This window comes from Sander lucioperca, chromosome 1 (genome assembly GCF_008315115.2).
Source record: "Sander lucioperca isolate FBNREF2018 chromosome 1, SLUC_FBN_1.2, whole genome shotgun sequence".
NCBI lineage: Eukaryota > Metazoa > Chordata > Actinopteri > Perciformes > Percidae > Sander > Sander lucioperca.
In genome coordinates this window covers 26,492,148-26,509,564 of record NC_050173.1, presented here as the reverse complement: position 1 = coordinate 26,509,564, position 17,417 = coordinate 26,492,148, and the positions used below count along the sequence as shown (strand labels likewise).

The following is a 17,417-nucleotide window of genomic DNA, read 5'->3' as shown; positions in this document are numbered from 1 at the left end:
AGTGGTATTAGTATATATGTTTTATGGTAATATGTTTTATGGTAAAACCAAAAACTCTTTGGCTTCCCTAAAAAACCCGAAGAAGAAATGGTTTTCAATACCTTGACATTCCTTTTTGTTGACAACACTGTCCGCGTTGTGACGTTTCTGTAAGGAAAAAAATAACACATTTTATCCTCTGATAAGTAACGACAAACAAACAAGGGAGAATAGAAACTACTCATACAAAGACCAACTACTATGGATTATAAGATACTTCTATGAGTTTATAGCGGGAAATAGCCTGAAGAGGGTGAAACTGTATAGCACCACTTACTACAGAAAGAGAGAAGCAGATGGACCTCTCAAAGTCTGCAGTTACAAGCTGAAGAAAGATTACACTGTGCACTGACTGCAGAGTGTATTTGAATTAGGACACTAGGACTACACAACCTTCGCAAATGCACAGACTTATATTATGCAGTATGGCATTTGAGTAATTCCTTAGTCCAATGCCCACTACAGTACCATGAAAGCATAGGGTTTTTTTGCACTGGTGGCCCTAACTTTTATATATATATGGATTAACAGTTAATTTCATAAAAAATAATGTTACAAAACATGTAACAAATACAAAAACATGGCAGGAAATATGAATAAATGTTAGACTACATGTCTCGTTTTGTTGTGTGTGTGTGTGTGTGTGTGTGTGTGTGTGTTTGTGTTTGTGTGTCTACCTGCCATATAATATATAGACAATTGTCTTGTGATCCGTAGTTCTCCATCAAGCAGTATATAGTGTATTTGAAATTGAAGTAGCGACTACATACAAACTTAACCAACTATCCTATTTGTGCTGTATCACTAGCATCAAAATACTAATCCGCAGTATTACTTCCCCTCATGTCCCTCTTGTCTGCCGAACAGTCATGCAATCAACTGTGACTTCAACAGCTGATTCCAAGGGACAGCTTGTCAACTAGCATCACGCTGAGTAATAACGTGTTGCTGAGTCGGTCTCATTTAAATAATCACTGTGTTTTACAATGTAGCTCCTAAAAGCAACATGTACTGTACTTGATTAGCGAGGAAAGGACATATCCACTCACGTCCCTGCTAATAATCTGTTTACTTTGAAGATCCATTCTAATTTATATTTTAAAGCTAATTTGGGTAATTTGGCAGACATTTCAGGAGGGTAGAAAAGTCTTCCTGTTGCTCACTGAAAAACCAAAGCAGCTGAAGGTGAAGTGGGTTGCATCAATACATAGCTGCTAATGGAGGAGAGGTATTCACTCTACTTGTCCAGATTTCTCCAATGACCTGTACACTCAAGCTATTAACCTTACAGTCACAAAAACATCTGTCTAATTACCCAGTCATATCAAAGCCTGTAATATATAGTCCCTCTGAACAACAACCATTTTAAAGCTGAAAACTGAATCTGCTCTAAAGGCTGTTTTCTCTTGCACTATTGTTCCATTCACTTTTAAGTCTCTCTCTACTTTTATTTTCCAATGTTTCTTTTCATCTCTGCCGTCCACAACCTGACTTCTTTTTCAGGCTTCAGTTAAATCAAATTTGTTTAATATCCCTGCAAAATGATGTAGTGTCTAATGAATTGACTGTGTGTCTGTGGGCTACAGCCTTTTACCAGCTGCACTACGGCCAGAAAAAAAAGTTTGCTAGTAGAGCCCTTTACAAAGCTCATTCATCATCCCCTGTGCAAAAGCTGTCAGCTAATTTCATTGATTCATCCACGCAATCTGTTCTGGCTGTACAGAACCTCCTCTATTCATAAACATGTAGTAAACTGCATTTATATACGTTACTCCACAACTTTTCCTGCCTTTCACCCATCTTATTTTCTCTCTCTGCCTCTTCCTTTCTCGCTTCTTCTGTCCCGATGGACATGGAGAAAAGGAGATGTACTGTATTTAGATGATGTGTGTAATCACACTGCAGTGGAGGGCGAGAGTAGCATGCAGAGGTTATGGATAAATACTGCAGTATCGGGCCTCTGTAGACTTCAGCCATAGAGGGAAAAAACTGAAAGCAGCAAAAGATTAAAGGCTACAGCAGCTGCAATGTTACCGTAATTAACCTGCGTATATGGCTTCAGCTAATGTGATGCAGTAGTGAAGGAGGTTTAACCATACACAAAAATGATTTGGTCTTTCATCTGATGTTTTCATTTCAGTTTGACTGGAAATTTAACAGAGCAAAAATAAGCAGTGTTACAGTGTAAAAGTGGACCACACGCCAGTGTTATTCCCATTACATTTAAGTTCGTAACATTTTTAAGCTGAAAAGATAGTTGCACTACTCAGAACCAACAGCCCGAGTCTGCTGCAGCAGAGCCAGCCAGCAACAAGGTAAGATGTGTGCTGTACTGTGTGTCCATAGTGCATGATTCATGAAGTTAGGGCTCGATGTTGCCCTGTCAGGTCAACTTGTGAGGGACAGCGCAGTACAGGGAACAGACGTGTGCGCAGGTGACCTTCAGCAATAAAGACAGAGTCATCACCACTCTGTTCCCATGTTTCTCACAACAGGCCGAGAGAGAAAGTGCTGCGCTGGTCCCTTCAGCACGACATAGAGGCTAATAGTATAGAGTAACTGTCCACTGGGACCCGCATAGAGGATCGCATTGCAGGGTCACTGCAATACAGTACAATGCAACATTCCCTCACTTAGTTCAGATGGGCTTGAGCGGATTACTTGCCAACACCGACACAAAACATATTTTGAAGCATTTAACTTACCAACAAGCAAGAATTCACACAATAAAAAGATTTCACCAAAACAAAAAAATACTGAAATCAATCTTTCATACTTAATAAATTGCATAACCTTTATTTTTTTTTAAAGCATCTGTTTAACAGTTCAGACTTGCTTGAGGGGAGACAGTTGTTTTGTTTTGTTAGTACTAACAGCCTTTGTGCATGCACATTCAGTATCTAGGTTAATTGACTGAATGAGTATTGCGGGTGCAGTAAGCACAGCTGTGACCTCTGAAATGAGCGTGTGTGTATGCATGTCTATGTCTGATGGTGTTTCTATATGTTGGGGGAGTATCCTAATGTGGTCATATAACTGTCAATGCCTCCTCTCTGCTGCACAGGGAACAGGTCAGCAGTCAGAGGACATACTGTAACATTACAGTATGAGACTAAACAAAAGCCCACAGGGACAGTCTCTTCAAGTTAGGGTACATCACTAATTAACCAACTTTAATGATAAAGTAAAGTAAATTGCAAAGAATTTGTATTTCATGTATTTGGGGCAGCTGTGGCTCAGGAGGCAAGTTGTAAAGCGTGTTGTCCGGTAAGGTAGAAAGGCTATATAAATGCAGTCCATTTACCATTTACTTAGACATTTTAGCACACTCTATTACATATGGCCCATATAGTTGTGTTCATGCTGTCTGTATTAATTAAGGACTTGATAGCTGAGATATAAAAGTTGCTTCAAACAAATGCAAAATTGTGCCAAAAAATTTATTGATTGCCTTTTCATACCTGCAACTAAGGTGATCTAACGTATGTGTACATGTCTTAATTCCTGCAGTAATGATGTTTTCCAAGGCCAGATGATGGCTCTTTGGTAATATCACGTTTTAGACAACATCATATGACTGACCCTTTTGTAAGATGGTATGCTTTGAACATATGTTGTAATACTTTGAGTACAAAAAGGTCTTAATGGTTTTTAAATTACAATCCAAGTCCAACTTTCGCACAGAAAGAGAGATCTTTTGACAGGGTGAAACAAAAACTAGTATCAAATAATATCAGAGGTTTGTCTTACCAGATCCTCAATGAACTCCTTGACAGCAGCCACCATCAGGATGAAGAGCAGCGGCACCAGTGTGGTCCAGCGACCAGTGGGAGACACATCTGGGATTTGCTAAAAGAGACACGTTTTTTTTACAAAATAAGAGTATTGCAGAAGCCGACTACAATTTCCGGGTACTTTTTATTGGCTCAAAATAACCAGCCCCTGCCCCAAACTCACCCACTCTGCTAAATACATTTGCTAGCACCCTTTAAAAGGACGACAGTGGCCAACAGAAAAAGGGTTTCCTCCTCCTATACACACTATTTTTGACCATAATTATATGAATGGTCTTGTCAGCTCATTTGCAAATTTAACATAGTTTTAGACTGAGAATTGTGTGGGTTTTTTACACAAAGAAACAGACAGACACACAGTTGCTGGAGTCATCAATAATGTGGGCTTTGCCTCACTAGCCTGGTTTTAGACCTATGAATCAGCACCACCATCACACATTTTGTAACCATTTGACAGATTCAATTACAAAAAGAACGGGAACTCCAAATTTAAAAAGGAGCTATATTCAGCACAAACAACTTACTTAGTACTATTATAATGCTCTCCTTACCTCTGAATGTTGAATGATTTGGCTATTTTAAGATTTTTTAAAATTCTTTTCTTTTAAAATTAACAGTCAAACAGCGGCGTAATTAAAGCCAAGCTAGGGGCCACAGGAGATCATCACTGTAATACTGCTGGAAGGAAACTTGGACGAAGTAGATCTCTCGTCTCCCTCATCTGCATAGATGTTTTATTCAAGGTCGCAACATCGACAGGGCAGGTAATGAAGATTCACACTGGCTGCTTTTCAAAGCAAGGTCACTGGATAAAGCCCTTTCCCATCCTCAAAGCTCTCATTAACGAAGGGTAGTCTATCAGCATGGTTATATAGGTAAAGACAGAATCTCAGTTCTATGCAGCCTTCCTTCTCTCATTTAATCTTTTCTGCAAAGCTTGGAACACCTGAGACATGGATTTTGGATCCTTTGAATGATGTAGTAATGATTGGTGATGGAGGCTTTTAATTGTTCTTAAAAGGGATTAATGTTGACCTACAGTATGCTGGCAAACCACTGCAAACTTTCTTAAGGCGAGAAAGACTTTGTTCTGTATCTAAATCAAAAGAGTGCCAGTACTGCTAAGATCTGTGGCTGTTGTTGGGCAGTAATTAAAACATGAGCAGAGCCAATAATCACCTAGAAACTGAAACTGAAACCAGGAGAAGTTTATTTCTTTCACAAATCTAATCCTAAATCTGTTCAAATCACTTCTATTTTTTTAATTGTGGCTTCACGTCAGTTGGGCTATTTGAGTCTCTTTCCTGCATCCCATGTCCCACCAAGTAAAGCACAGTGTAGTTTCTTTACTGCAGTGTAGTGGTAGGGGTACAGTGAAGGACCAAAATACAATGTACAGCCCTCCGTGGCACCCCATGCATTACCAATGCATGTAATATGCAGTGTGTTGAGCCTGCAGGCATATCTACCCTTTAAAGGAGGCACACATAGTATTACATGTATTATTCATTATCAGGATATATAAAGTACTGTGTGTGTGTGTGTGTGTGTGTGTGTGTGTGTGTGTGTGTGTCTAGGTCATGGCAAATAGCTTTTTTTTTTTTTTTTTTAAAGGCAACTCATACACTAATGGGAAAAAATTGAAACTGAGAAGAGCAGCGATTTAACATTAACAAGGTGTTTTCATTGCATTTAAATCTATGTCACAGACGCACAACACCACATCTTACCTGCAACAGTGCAATGAAGAGAAAGAAGGCATTGGCTGCCCTCCTGAACTGTGAGTAGAGGAACCGAGGAAGAAATGTGAGGACATTATATTTGGCTGTGCTGAAGACGGCATCAAGCAGCAATCAAGGCCATAGGTAGAGGAGGGAGACAAGAGAAAGAGACAAATATGGTTAGTTCTCAAATTCTGTTCATATATATACACACATATACACACACACACACATTTATATTGTTTAATCTAGCCATTCAAATATATTTAAAATAACCAATTCCTTGCCCCACCCATTCAAAAAAGTCCTTTCTGTTGCATAACCCTTATATCGAGGCTGGTGGAGCCTTCAACAGCCTGAGAGTCAGACCTCCAGCAGTCTGATTTACAACTGTGTTAAAAGGGCCAGTCAAAACAGCCACTTTGGGAGAACATATATGACATGATGTATGCCAAGCCACTGGCAATGCTTTGCTTGCTTACTCACGCGCACACAAAAGCCGTCACAAATATACAAGCAGAATATCAGAGTATAGCCTCCAACACGTCTAAAGGGGGTTAAGCATATGGAGCTTAACATTTGTGATATCACTGTTATTCCGGTTATTCTGAATCATATTTGACAAGAACATCTGTAGTATGTTTTACTTGTAGCACCTCCACAAGCACAATGTAAAGTTATGGGGAAAAATTGCATTAGATTGAGTTAATGAAAACATTCACTGTCATCCTGACCGCCTGGTACAGCAGAGCTGTCCACAGTGAGTGAGAGGGACGGAGTGAAGGCGAGTGAGTAAGAGCGAGGCATTGTTCTGACAGCAGTACAATGCAATACCAGCCTCACAGCAGAGCCTGATGAAGAGCCTTGTCAGAATAAGGGTCAAGAAAGGGTCAGCTTTGTTTCATTCAACAAAGTCTAGCCTCCTTAAAAGAAAAATCATAATCTTTGGGTCACCTGTAAAAACAGCAGTTCCATAGCTATTTACTGAGCCATGTTTAAAAAAAAAATTTAGATTTCTGACATAGCAGAATAGTATAGCAGCAAAGACAGGTCATATTCATTTTAAATTGTAAAATTGAACCACTGGGTTTATAACATTAAAACATTTTACTTTGAAAACTGTGTTTCTGAGTTCATGTGGTTTAAATTCCCCTCTTTGAAAGGGAAATTGCCTGAAAGTAATTTTTCATAAACGTTTTTCTTTAAGGTTGTGTAATGTAATGATGTGTGTGTGTGTGTGTGTGTGTGTGTGTGTGTGTGTGTGTGTGTGTGTGTGTGTGTGTCATAATGCATACTGCTCTCAGGCTATATTTGGAACTTGCAGTATTTCTGTTTTTTCCAAAACAAAATTTTTATTAATTAATTCTGATGTAAATCTACAGCGATAATTTTAATGTTCAGTTAAGTCACAATTTAAGTACTGTAGCTTACTACCTGTTGTGAAATACCAAACATCATCCAACGGCCATAACAATACCATGAGTGCAATCATATTTAGTATGGGTGACCCCACTGGGTATGAGACAGATAGAGCCTGTTAGTGCTAATGCGTAGTTACCCCCTCAGTTCATCCCTTAAGATACAAAGAAATAGTTGCTATTGAAGCTGCAGGTTTAGCCTAAAGGCCTGGGCATCTCTCTCTTTTAATACATCTGTCATCCTACTCTCTAGTTACTTCTGTAGGCTGTATTACTTTCTCCACTGAGGCAGGGCAAGATAAAAGCTCATTTACACTTTGCTTAATGCATGATTATGGATCTTACATTTTCTCTCCTGGCAGTGCTCTGCAGATTAAGACAATATGAGCACCTCCTCCACTCACTCACAGATATCCAGATTACAGCCATGCAGCAGTGATCAGAAGAACTTTAGCCAACATTTTCACCACAGTTGAAAGGTTTGACATTACAGGAAGTCATTATGAATGTTTTTTTGTGGTTTGTCTCATAAGTTATAACTAGATTTGCGCAAGTTAAATAACTGTCAAGTGAACATTTCACGTGTTGTTGGATTCCACTTTTAGCCACACCTTTAACTGACATCTCACATCTTAAAAAAAGTCCCAAAAAAAATAAAAATAAAACAATGATCTTTCCTCATGAGATTTAAACATTTATAGGTGGATTTAAATGCAATTAAAATCATATTGCTCAAAATGTAACAAAATCTAACAACTCTATAATTCCACAAGTGAAGGGCACTGAAATCACATACAAAAAGAGAAAGCTGAAGGAAAGCCAACGTGTGATGATGATGTTCTGCACCATGACTTGCAAAACATCCATGATTGGTAAAGACAGCAGATTATATAGTGTTTAAATGACTGGGTCATGACTCACTCATGGACCATGGGAGACTCTAAATGGGCTGCCAGGGGCCACGAATAGAGAGTAAATATGCTTGCAACCCATTGAATATCCATATACATACAAAATAGATAATACAAAGCTAACATACAAAAATGTGACACCCTAACCCTACACTGCCTTAGATGGTCAATTTCTGCCAGCTGAAGACCATCAGGATTTACCAGCACACATTCAACCACACAAGAGATAATCAAATCAGCCAAAGTGGTGAATGTATGGTCGGACAGGTGGTTAGATAATGTCTGACTTGGCATGAAGGATGATGATAGGTCCAAATAATTTGGTTTGCAAATACAACTGCGCACACATAACTTGCATTGACATAAGTCTGGTTGGACCAGTAACCAATATAGATGAATGACCTCCTGTTTAATATCCCTGTAAGATGTGCCTCTATTTGGGATTATAACATTCATACAAGTACAGTAGTACTGCAAATCACCAGGTAAATGTAATGGTAAACTGTATTGTGTACAGTTTAGTATTGAATGCTGTTGTGCTGTTGAAATGAGTAGCTCATATTTGGTCACAATGATAAAGAAATCCACACAGTAAGTTGATTAAGATATATGATGTATGATGATGACTATTATTGTGTCTATGTCTGTATGTATCTACGCAAGTCACAACTGCCCCTTGTTTTCAAAACAAGACATGCAATATTAGCATTTCATGGATGCATAACAGTAAAATGGTTTGTACAGCCACTCCCGTTTGCCATGGGATGGGTTGTCAACATCTCCGTGTTACATTACGTTTACATTAAACCAGATCTGCCAGCAACAGGTTCATCTAAATAAACAATCCACAACTATCCTCACGCATACAAGAGAGAACAGGGTGCCTTTCTGTTATGAGGCAGGAGTCACATACGTGTACATCTGTGTGATGGTGAGCAGATATTCTGCAGGTAGTGATGCTGCAGAGAGAGAAGGAGACTAAGTGGAAGCAAGAAACCTTCGAGGGCTGCTTGTAAGATTAGATCCACCATTTATTACAGACCCTGCTCCTGTAAGTGTTTCCACAGGTCACTTTGAGACAGCAACCAGTCCTCTTGAACAAATTACAGCACTGTAGATCTTTAGAGCAGCTTAAAGCCTGATGGGCCACCAAGGCTTGAGGAGAATTTTTGGGCACTTATAGAATTCAAATGCTACAAGGACATAGAATTACTGGTATGTTATGTACAGCATCAGTCATGTTTAAGCCAAGCAAATTTGAATCAGATTAAACAGGGAAATAGACAGCTATATATCAGTTGAATATTAGGAAGTCTATAACAATGGTTTAACTGCCTTATTTGAACAGTGACAGCATGAGCTTTAACTAAATGGAATTAATGTGATATTTTCTATTATTTTTCAGTGAACGCAGGCCACCCACTGAATTAATGACCGCCTCTTGTAAGGTCACAAAAATGTAATGCACTTTCAAATATGCAGAGGTGCTCTTTCACAGCAAAGGCAATATTACTTACACTTCTCTGATGCAACATAATTCAGCCATCATCCAGCTGGTACTCCAAACAGGTTAATAATGCTAAGTCTTGGTTGCAAATGCTCATTGACCTGGGTCTGGTAATAATTAATAACCAAAACCAAAAAATGATAGGTGACACTTTCGTGATAACTAACTACTAAAACTATTAACTAAAAAGGAGCTTAAATAAAAATAAAGTAGAATCAGCATCCACTTCCTTACAGTTGAATAATTGGAAATAAACAACAAACCGGTATAAGAAAGAGATTATGCAATTTTCTTAGCTGCTTGCAATTGTTATTTGTCATGTCAATACATGAAGCTGACCCAACAAATGGCATTACTATTAGCACACTTGCATTTTTCATTCATTATTCCTGTTCACTTCATAGCTGTGTCCATGTAAGCACATACATTTCTCAAGCTGCTCATGCTGCAGGAATGCTAACAGTAATATTCATTGACAGAGGGCAGCCTGACCAAACAAGCCTGACCTTTAATGCTAAAAGCACTGCACTCCTCCAAGAGGAACAACAGGATAAAAAGGGCCAGGCTGGTTTATCTGGACTAAGGCGCCACTGGTGATACAAATTTTGGAGGTACTTATCAAATATCATATGGCTGTTGGGTGCTTTGTCATTATACCTGCAGAACATCCCTTTCTCTTGCACATAAGTAGTGGCTCCTCACATCAAATACCACTGTTCTGTACACTGTTTTAACTACGGGGATTGTATTCAAACATCATCTTATGAGGGTTGTACAAGTCAATCATCTATTTACTTACTGCTTTGCAGTCACGCCAGAGAAGGCCAGAGTGTACAAGGATCGTACATTATTTTCTCCTCAAGACAAAATTTTGACAACATATGCTCAAAAAAGCCCTGACTACCATATAGTCAGAAATAGCAAAATCCTTGAGCGAATACAACTTTGAGCATAAATTTTAAAGCAGCTAGGGTACCATTCAATTGTAAGTGACATGAGGAAAGCATCTTTAAAGCACCTTAAAAATGACACTGGGAATCCTGGGTGATAAGTCAACCTTGTGCGACTGGTGTGAAGCCTTATTTTCATGACTAACAAAGACAGGAGCCTTTACTCAACTGTTGTACATCAAACCTCAACAGCATGAAGAGGTTGTCTTCATCATCTGTTGTAAATCTCAAAGGATTTATTACATTTTTCTTCTGATGACAAGACTGCTTCAAGTTTTTTTGCTTCCTCAGCTTAGTAAGGAGCTATAGTGTTCGTCCATACAGACTCAAAATCTGGAGGTATGTGGACAATGGACAAAAAGGTGTGAGTGGAGACTAAAGCTCAACACTCATTAGTATACAGTGTACAGTATGGGAGACAAAACACAGCCCTGTAGGGCCCGTGTATTTATAGACTTAGGGGAGGAAATAGCTGTGTTAAATCTAACCTGCTGGGATTCAGGAGAAAATTATTGATCCATAGAATGAGCCTTGGATTAACCCCAAGACCCATCAGCTTGCCCACCAGCAGATCGGGTTGCATGGTGTTAAACGCACTGCTAAAATCAACAAACACAATCTTCACAAGACTATGAGGTTGTGTATATATATATATATATATATATATATATATATATATACATATATATACATACAACCTCTTATACATAGAGATTGGCATGGGGTTCTTTCTATAAAATCATCTCTCAATGCAAATCAAACCAGCTATTAGGCTAACCGACATAAAACCATGCCAATCTCTAGGTATGGTGAAGGGTATGTGATGATGTGGGGTTATTTTAATTCCAAAGGCCAAGGGAACTTTATCAGGATGCATAGTATCCTGGATCCATGAAATAACTGGCCTTTAAAAATTAAAATCTGCCTGCCTCTATGGGAATTTAACATAGGGGTGGACTCTTGTTGCCAGTGGTTTAGACATTAATGGCTGTGTGTTGAGTTATTTTGAGGGGACAGCACATTTACACTGTTATACAAGCTGTACACTCAATACTTTACATTGTAGCAAAGTGTAATTTCTTCAGTGTTGTCCCATTAAAAGATATAATGAAATATTTACTAAAATGTGAGGGGTGTAATCACTTTTGTGAGATACTGTATATATATACTGTTGGTCATTGTGAGCAGTGCGTCCTTAACCCTCCCGCTCTGGCTGGTATGCAAACTGATAAGGATCCAAGAATGGTGAGACCTCAGTGAGGAGATGTTTTAACACTATCTTCTCAAAGCACTTCGGTACTGAGGTTAGGGCAACTGGCCACTGGTCAGGCCAGCACACAAAAAAAGCAACAAAGCTCACAATGCCCAGCTTAATGCATAGGGAAGAGGCATATGAAGCAACAAGCAGCTATGCATTTTTCTTTGAAGGGGGCACAAACAGACCACCACAGACCTACAACCCTCTTTACCACTACTTGGGTGGCACTCCAGTGTTAATCTAGTGAAGCTATAAATGTATGTGAAATTGTACTACTATTCAAGTATTAAGTTCACATGGCATACCACCCATGCAGTGCTAATACCACCCAAAAAAAGGGTCACAGTTGCCTTATGCAGGGCTCTTGCCAGCACTAGAGTTTGCACCAACATTTCCTCGCTGGTTATATTGCCACACTGATATTAACTCAAATAGATATGTTACTGATTTAAATCCAGCTCTGTGTCAAGGCAGTGTGAGCAGTGTGTTTAGATGAACAGTAGAGGTGGGCAATATAAGAATATTATATCAAAACTGTGACATGAGACTAGATATTGTCTTAGATTTTGGATATCGTAACTCTTTTCTTAGTTTAATGGCTGCATTACAGTAAAGTGTTGTAATTTTTTTAACTTACCAGACTGTTCTAGCTGTTCTATTATTTACCTTTACCAATTAAGTCATTTTATCCATGTTAATGAGTAGGCTATTTATCAAAGATATCATTTTGTAAATATTTTGTGAAAGCACCCAATTAAACCCTACAATATTAGATTATTGCCTCGCAATATCAAGGTATTTGGTCAAAAATATCTAATTGATTTTCTCCATATCGCCCAGCCCATAATCAACAGTGTTTGACGCCGTTAAAATGGGTTTGCGTTAACGCCGTTAATAACACGTTTAACTGACAGCACTAAAACACATACTATAGCTCTTAATCAAATTCTCCTTCGGTTCATACAGTACATAGATATTTTTCATCACATTAAATACATTTCCATAAATGCAACGTCTCCTCACCTGACTCGATTGTTGCAAAACTTGGTGAACTGCAGCTGGTTGAGGTATATTAGTCGGGCATCTTCTTGGTCAGCTAAGGACGTCTTTTCTGTGGTGTCCTCTGTCTTTTCATATCCTGTAGCGTAGGAGAAAAAAAAGACATTCTATAAGGAATAATATCAGCCTTGAGCACAAACAAAAGTAAGATGAAAAGGTGTTTTGAAGTGTTTGAGTTGGTGCGAGTCCAAAAGTCCCTAAAGGACTCTTTGGAGTCTGTAAAAGGTAAGTCAGTGATTTTAATACACAAAGTGAAAACTATAGTGACCTTGGTGTTTAGAGGCCTGAGATATAAATGTTTTGTGTGCTGTGATAGATAAAGTTGGCATTGTAAAATGTCTTATTGTAATACTTTTCAAACAAATAGTTCACAGTCTGAAAAGTGTGTTAAACTACACTTTTATTTTATTTTTTAAATTTGATGGAGTACAGTACACAATGTATTAGTCATTGTAGTAGGCTACACTCACTGCAGCCTACACAATACATTGAGGAGACATTTGTAATTATCTGTGTGATACACTTGCCCCAGATCAGGAGCAATAACCTAATAGCAGTATAATGCTGAAATTATTATCTTAATGTAATGACAAGGTGCTTTAGAAAATATAAAAGTGGGATTGCCAAATGACGTGTCACTGACAATACATCTCTCATTACCTCCTCCACAGTAAAATGCCAATTTGGAAGAAAACCCTTGTTATAATAATACAGGGAATCACCAGCTTTATGTGAAACAGCCTGACTCATCCAAAGTAACATACATCTACTGTATAGGAAAGCAACAATTGTGATATTCCTGTTAAGAGTTTGGAATTTCCCGTTAAGATTGACATCCTGCTGGCAACAGTAGATAAGACTAATCTGAGGATCAGCTACAGTAATGTGGTAGGGGTGTAACGGTACGTGTATTCGTACTGGACCGTTTCGGTACAGGGCTTTCGGTACGGTGCGCATGTGCACCGAATGCAATCTTTTGTGTGCGGAACATAGGTCAATTTTCGTGTTTCCACACGAACATATTAAGTGGCGGAAGTCTCCGTGTTCAGTGCAAATCCCGCCCTGCAGCTGATTCTAAAGTTTTCATTGGTCATGTCAATATGTCAATCACTGTACAGATTGCCTACCCCAAACACTGATCTCTAAACCTACCCGCCGTCACTGTAACCTAAACCAATGAAATCGACTGCAGGGCGGGATTTCCGCTGAAGTGGTTTGGGGAAAAAAATAATAATCACACACCGCGCGCTGCACAACAACATACACGGCACGCTTTAGCCCAGCCTCTCGCTAGCTAGCATCATGGCCAATGCAGACAAGCCCATAGACAGTACGGACAAGCCGGAGCTTGAAGAGCCACCCATATCATTGAGGTCTCCTGTTTGGGAACACTTCGGTTTCCCAGTGAAATACGTCCAACGGACAAAGACTAGTCGATAAGACGAAAGCAGTGTGCCGACGTTGCTCAGTAATGATCGGGTATGTTTCTGGCAACACTTCAAACTTGTTAATGCACTTGAAAAGGCATCACGCGAGTGTGAACATCACTACTACAAGGAAAAAAACGAATGTAATTCAAACGCAGCTCCCGTTGGCATTTAAACAGACCTTTGCTGGTAATTCCGATCGGGCCAACGCAATAACGAAAGCAATTGGTGTTTTTATAGCAGCTGATCTATGACCATACTCGGTTGTTGACAAGCTGGGATTGGTAATGCTGCACTGTAATCCATAGTTATTTATTTATATTTTTCATTATATTTTATTATGTGATATTGGTTTAAGACAGAGTATTTTATTTAGTGGAGAACTTTGCAGCAGTATTTTATTTCTTATTCTTTTTTTATTTTATGTACATTATATTTTATTAAAAAGTGTTTAAAAAAGTGCAAACAAATTGTTAAAAAAAGTTTATAGTAATAAACAACCTGCAGTTTAATGTTTGCATTTTTTTCCCTTACTGTACCGAAAATGAACCGAACCGTGACTTTAAAACCGAGGTACGTACCGAACCGTTTTTGCGTACCGTTACACCCCTATAATGTGGTGTCACATAACTACAATACAAGGGTACTGTACATGTAAGGCTTTGACCCAACTGTATTTTTTAATGATTGATTCCACTGTTTTAATTCCAAACCGTACAGCTTACAGAATGCATGTATTCTTCACTCAAATATTCTGTCTTATTGACCATTAAATGGAGAAAAAAAAAAACTAAATGTTTAATTGTCAGAGGCCAACATTCACTGCTGAAAACAAAATCAGCAAACCCTCTCCTTGGGTGGATAACTCTTTTTCTCTCCATCTCTAAAAGAGTCAGCACTGCTCAGCTCCCACTAGGTTCAACAAAGTGGGATGGAGCCATGTAGGCAATATCAACACATCAAATGAGGGCTGTATGTGGGTCGCAGAGATGCTAATGTATATAAAACATTTCTTTTTCGTTTTGTTTTTTTAAAACCACACAAATATTTTTATTTTTTGATTGGCAAGAGGCATTTCTGTGTCTTTGCCTCTGTAGACAAGGTCTTAACGTCACAGATAGACAGTTAACATGCATGCTTTCCATGCTGGAGACAGGTGCCGCGTCATGAAAAAAGGATGTCTAGGGATGTTGCGAGAATATCTCAAGCCTGTAGCTTGAAGCTGCTTACTACAGTGAAAGACGGAAAATAGTGACACAAAAGAATCTCTCTATTAATCAGAAAGTAACTCGCTAAATGTACAAATATGTACAAGGACTTACATCCTGTATATCCAGTGTTTGTATTAACAGGGTAAGAGTAACTCATTTAAATACAAATGCATGGTTTCCTCCTAATGCCTTGGTAAGGCTGTCCTCTTTTAATCATCCCTCAAAAATCTGAACACACATTAAATACTACTAATATTCCAGCTATTCATAAACCACTAAATAGCATAGTAAGGACACTTCAGCTGGCATGGAGGAAGACACTTAAGGCAGTGATATTATATCTTGGTATAACATTCACCTTTCTCATTTTGAAAACCTTGTCAAAAATCATGTTTATAACATCAGTGCCAGCTTAGAAAATAGGGCCCTGGTAATATTTTCAGGTACATTCCATACACACGATGAGGGGTGCTTATTGCGTCGTCTCGGACGCTGAGCGACACTGACCAAGAGTCCGTATTTTACGAGTTGGGAGTGAGAACGTGTTGGATAGACATAAACATAATCATTTTTCAGTCATTTTTAAAGCACAAATAGTTTTAAAAAAAAAAACAAGAAAAAAACAAAACACGTTTTTCAAAATTGCAAACAAATTCTTAGCCTTTTTTGTTATATTTTCAGACATTTCATAGATCAAACAATTAATTAATTGATAAAATGACTCATTAGTTTTCACTTCGCAAACATGAACATGCAGTTCATGTTCATGAGACTGACTTCCCCTTAACTTCTGTGAAGGTGGAAAACAAATTTGTACTCAAGTACCATCTGAAGCTGAAATATCTAACACATCTACAGAGGTAGATTTGACAGGCATCAACTTGTTTGTAAGATGAGAAATGAGAAAATTCCTGAGGTTCACATTCCCCTACCCTCGTGTTTTAATTGATATGTCTAAATTAGTGCCCTCAGCACTGCCAAGAGCGCACTACAGTAAAACTCTTAAGTCAACAGTTTCCTCAGACTCTCAAGTTGCATGCATGTGATCCAGTGGGTGCTGCGTGGCTTTCCCTATCATGCAGTAGTAGTGGTGTTAGGGGTTATGAGGTAAGGACAGGCATAGCATAGCTTCCACAACTACAGTTAAACCCTGGAGTTTAAAAATGGAAAGAAGGGTCACTCTGAGGCATGGAGGGAGGGGGACACGAGAGAGGAAACATCAACAACAAAACGCAGAGTCATAAGACCAAAGCCTCATACCGGATATGCCCCAGTTGCAACCTGCGTACAGTCTCTTTCTTTCTTGTCATGTCAAGAGGAAACAGAAGGCAGACACAGTCTTCAAAGTCAAACTTACAACTTACTCTGGTCTTTTTTCCCCTCTCTCATTTCCCCCTTACTCTTGGCACTTTCTCACTCGTGTTACACAAACCCTGAATCTTAAGTTACGGGGCTTGTTATTTTAATGATCCACTTGGCTTCGCATATAGGATTACTGGAGGAGTGACTGCCAAACCTTCCTTCTTTCCACCATTATCTTCTGATACTTTCTCTCCTTAGCATGTACTCGAGGGCTAAAAATAACTGGCCCCCTGTAGTCATTTGGTCCCTGGGGAAAACACGGTTTGGCTATCCCAGCCCTCTTATGCAAGACGTCAGATCAGCATAGGTGGTTTATTGGCTTAGCATGGTGGCAAAAGGGTGTGTAGATCCAGGCAGGAGATTAAAGAGTGGTGCCTACTGCTTAAGCAGGGAAACTTCCTGCCATGATGCCTTTGATTATCACGTGTACTGTTTAGGTAAAGGATAAATATAGACTAGATGTGTCCGCAATATGATGTAATCAACTAGTGATTCCTTGAAATAAATGAATACATTTTTGTGTATAATGAAAACAGGGTTGTCTAGAAAGCAAGACAGAGGTTGGTTAAATTTGGAGTATATGCAAGACATAATAAAATGTCAGTAAAGCAATCATTTCCCAATAATTCACTATAATCAATTCAAAAAAAGAAAAAAGAAGAAGAAAAAAAACGTGCAAACACATTTCAACAGGTGTTCCATCTTCCCACATAATAGGACACAGAGTGAAATCGAATTTTTGAATAGTGGATTTCAATTT

General features: G+C 38.8%; 1 protein-coding gene across 8 annotated transcripts in view; it reads right to left on the bottom strand.

Annotated features, from left to right (window-relative positions):
• The window catches only part of atp8a1 (ATPase phospholipid transporting 8A1), a 105,836-nt gene that overhangs the window by 75,736 nt on the left and 12,683 nt on the right, over positions 1-17,417 (bottom strand). For all 8 annotated transcript variants that reach the window (XR_004897370.1, XM_036001367.1, XM_031302805.2 and 5 more), the window contains exons 2-5: positions 12,622-12,736; positions 5,564-5,663; positions 3,790-3,888; positions 102-147 (exon numbers count right to left, since the gene is read on the bottom strand). Coding sequence is in view for 7 of the 8 variants with exons in the window: in XM_036001367.1 (XP_035857260.1) it covers positions 102-147; positions 3,790-3,888; positions 5,564-5,663; positions 12,622-12,736 (360 nt within the window). In the remaining variant the exon portion in view is untranslated. The remainder of the gene's footprint in view (positions 1-101; positions 148-3,789; positions 3,889-5,563; positions 5,664-12,621; positions 12,737-17,417) is intronic.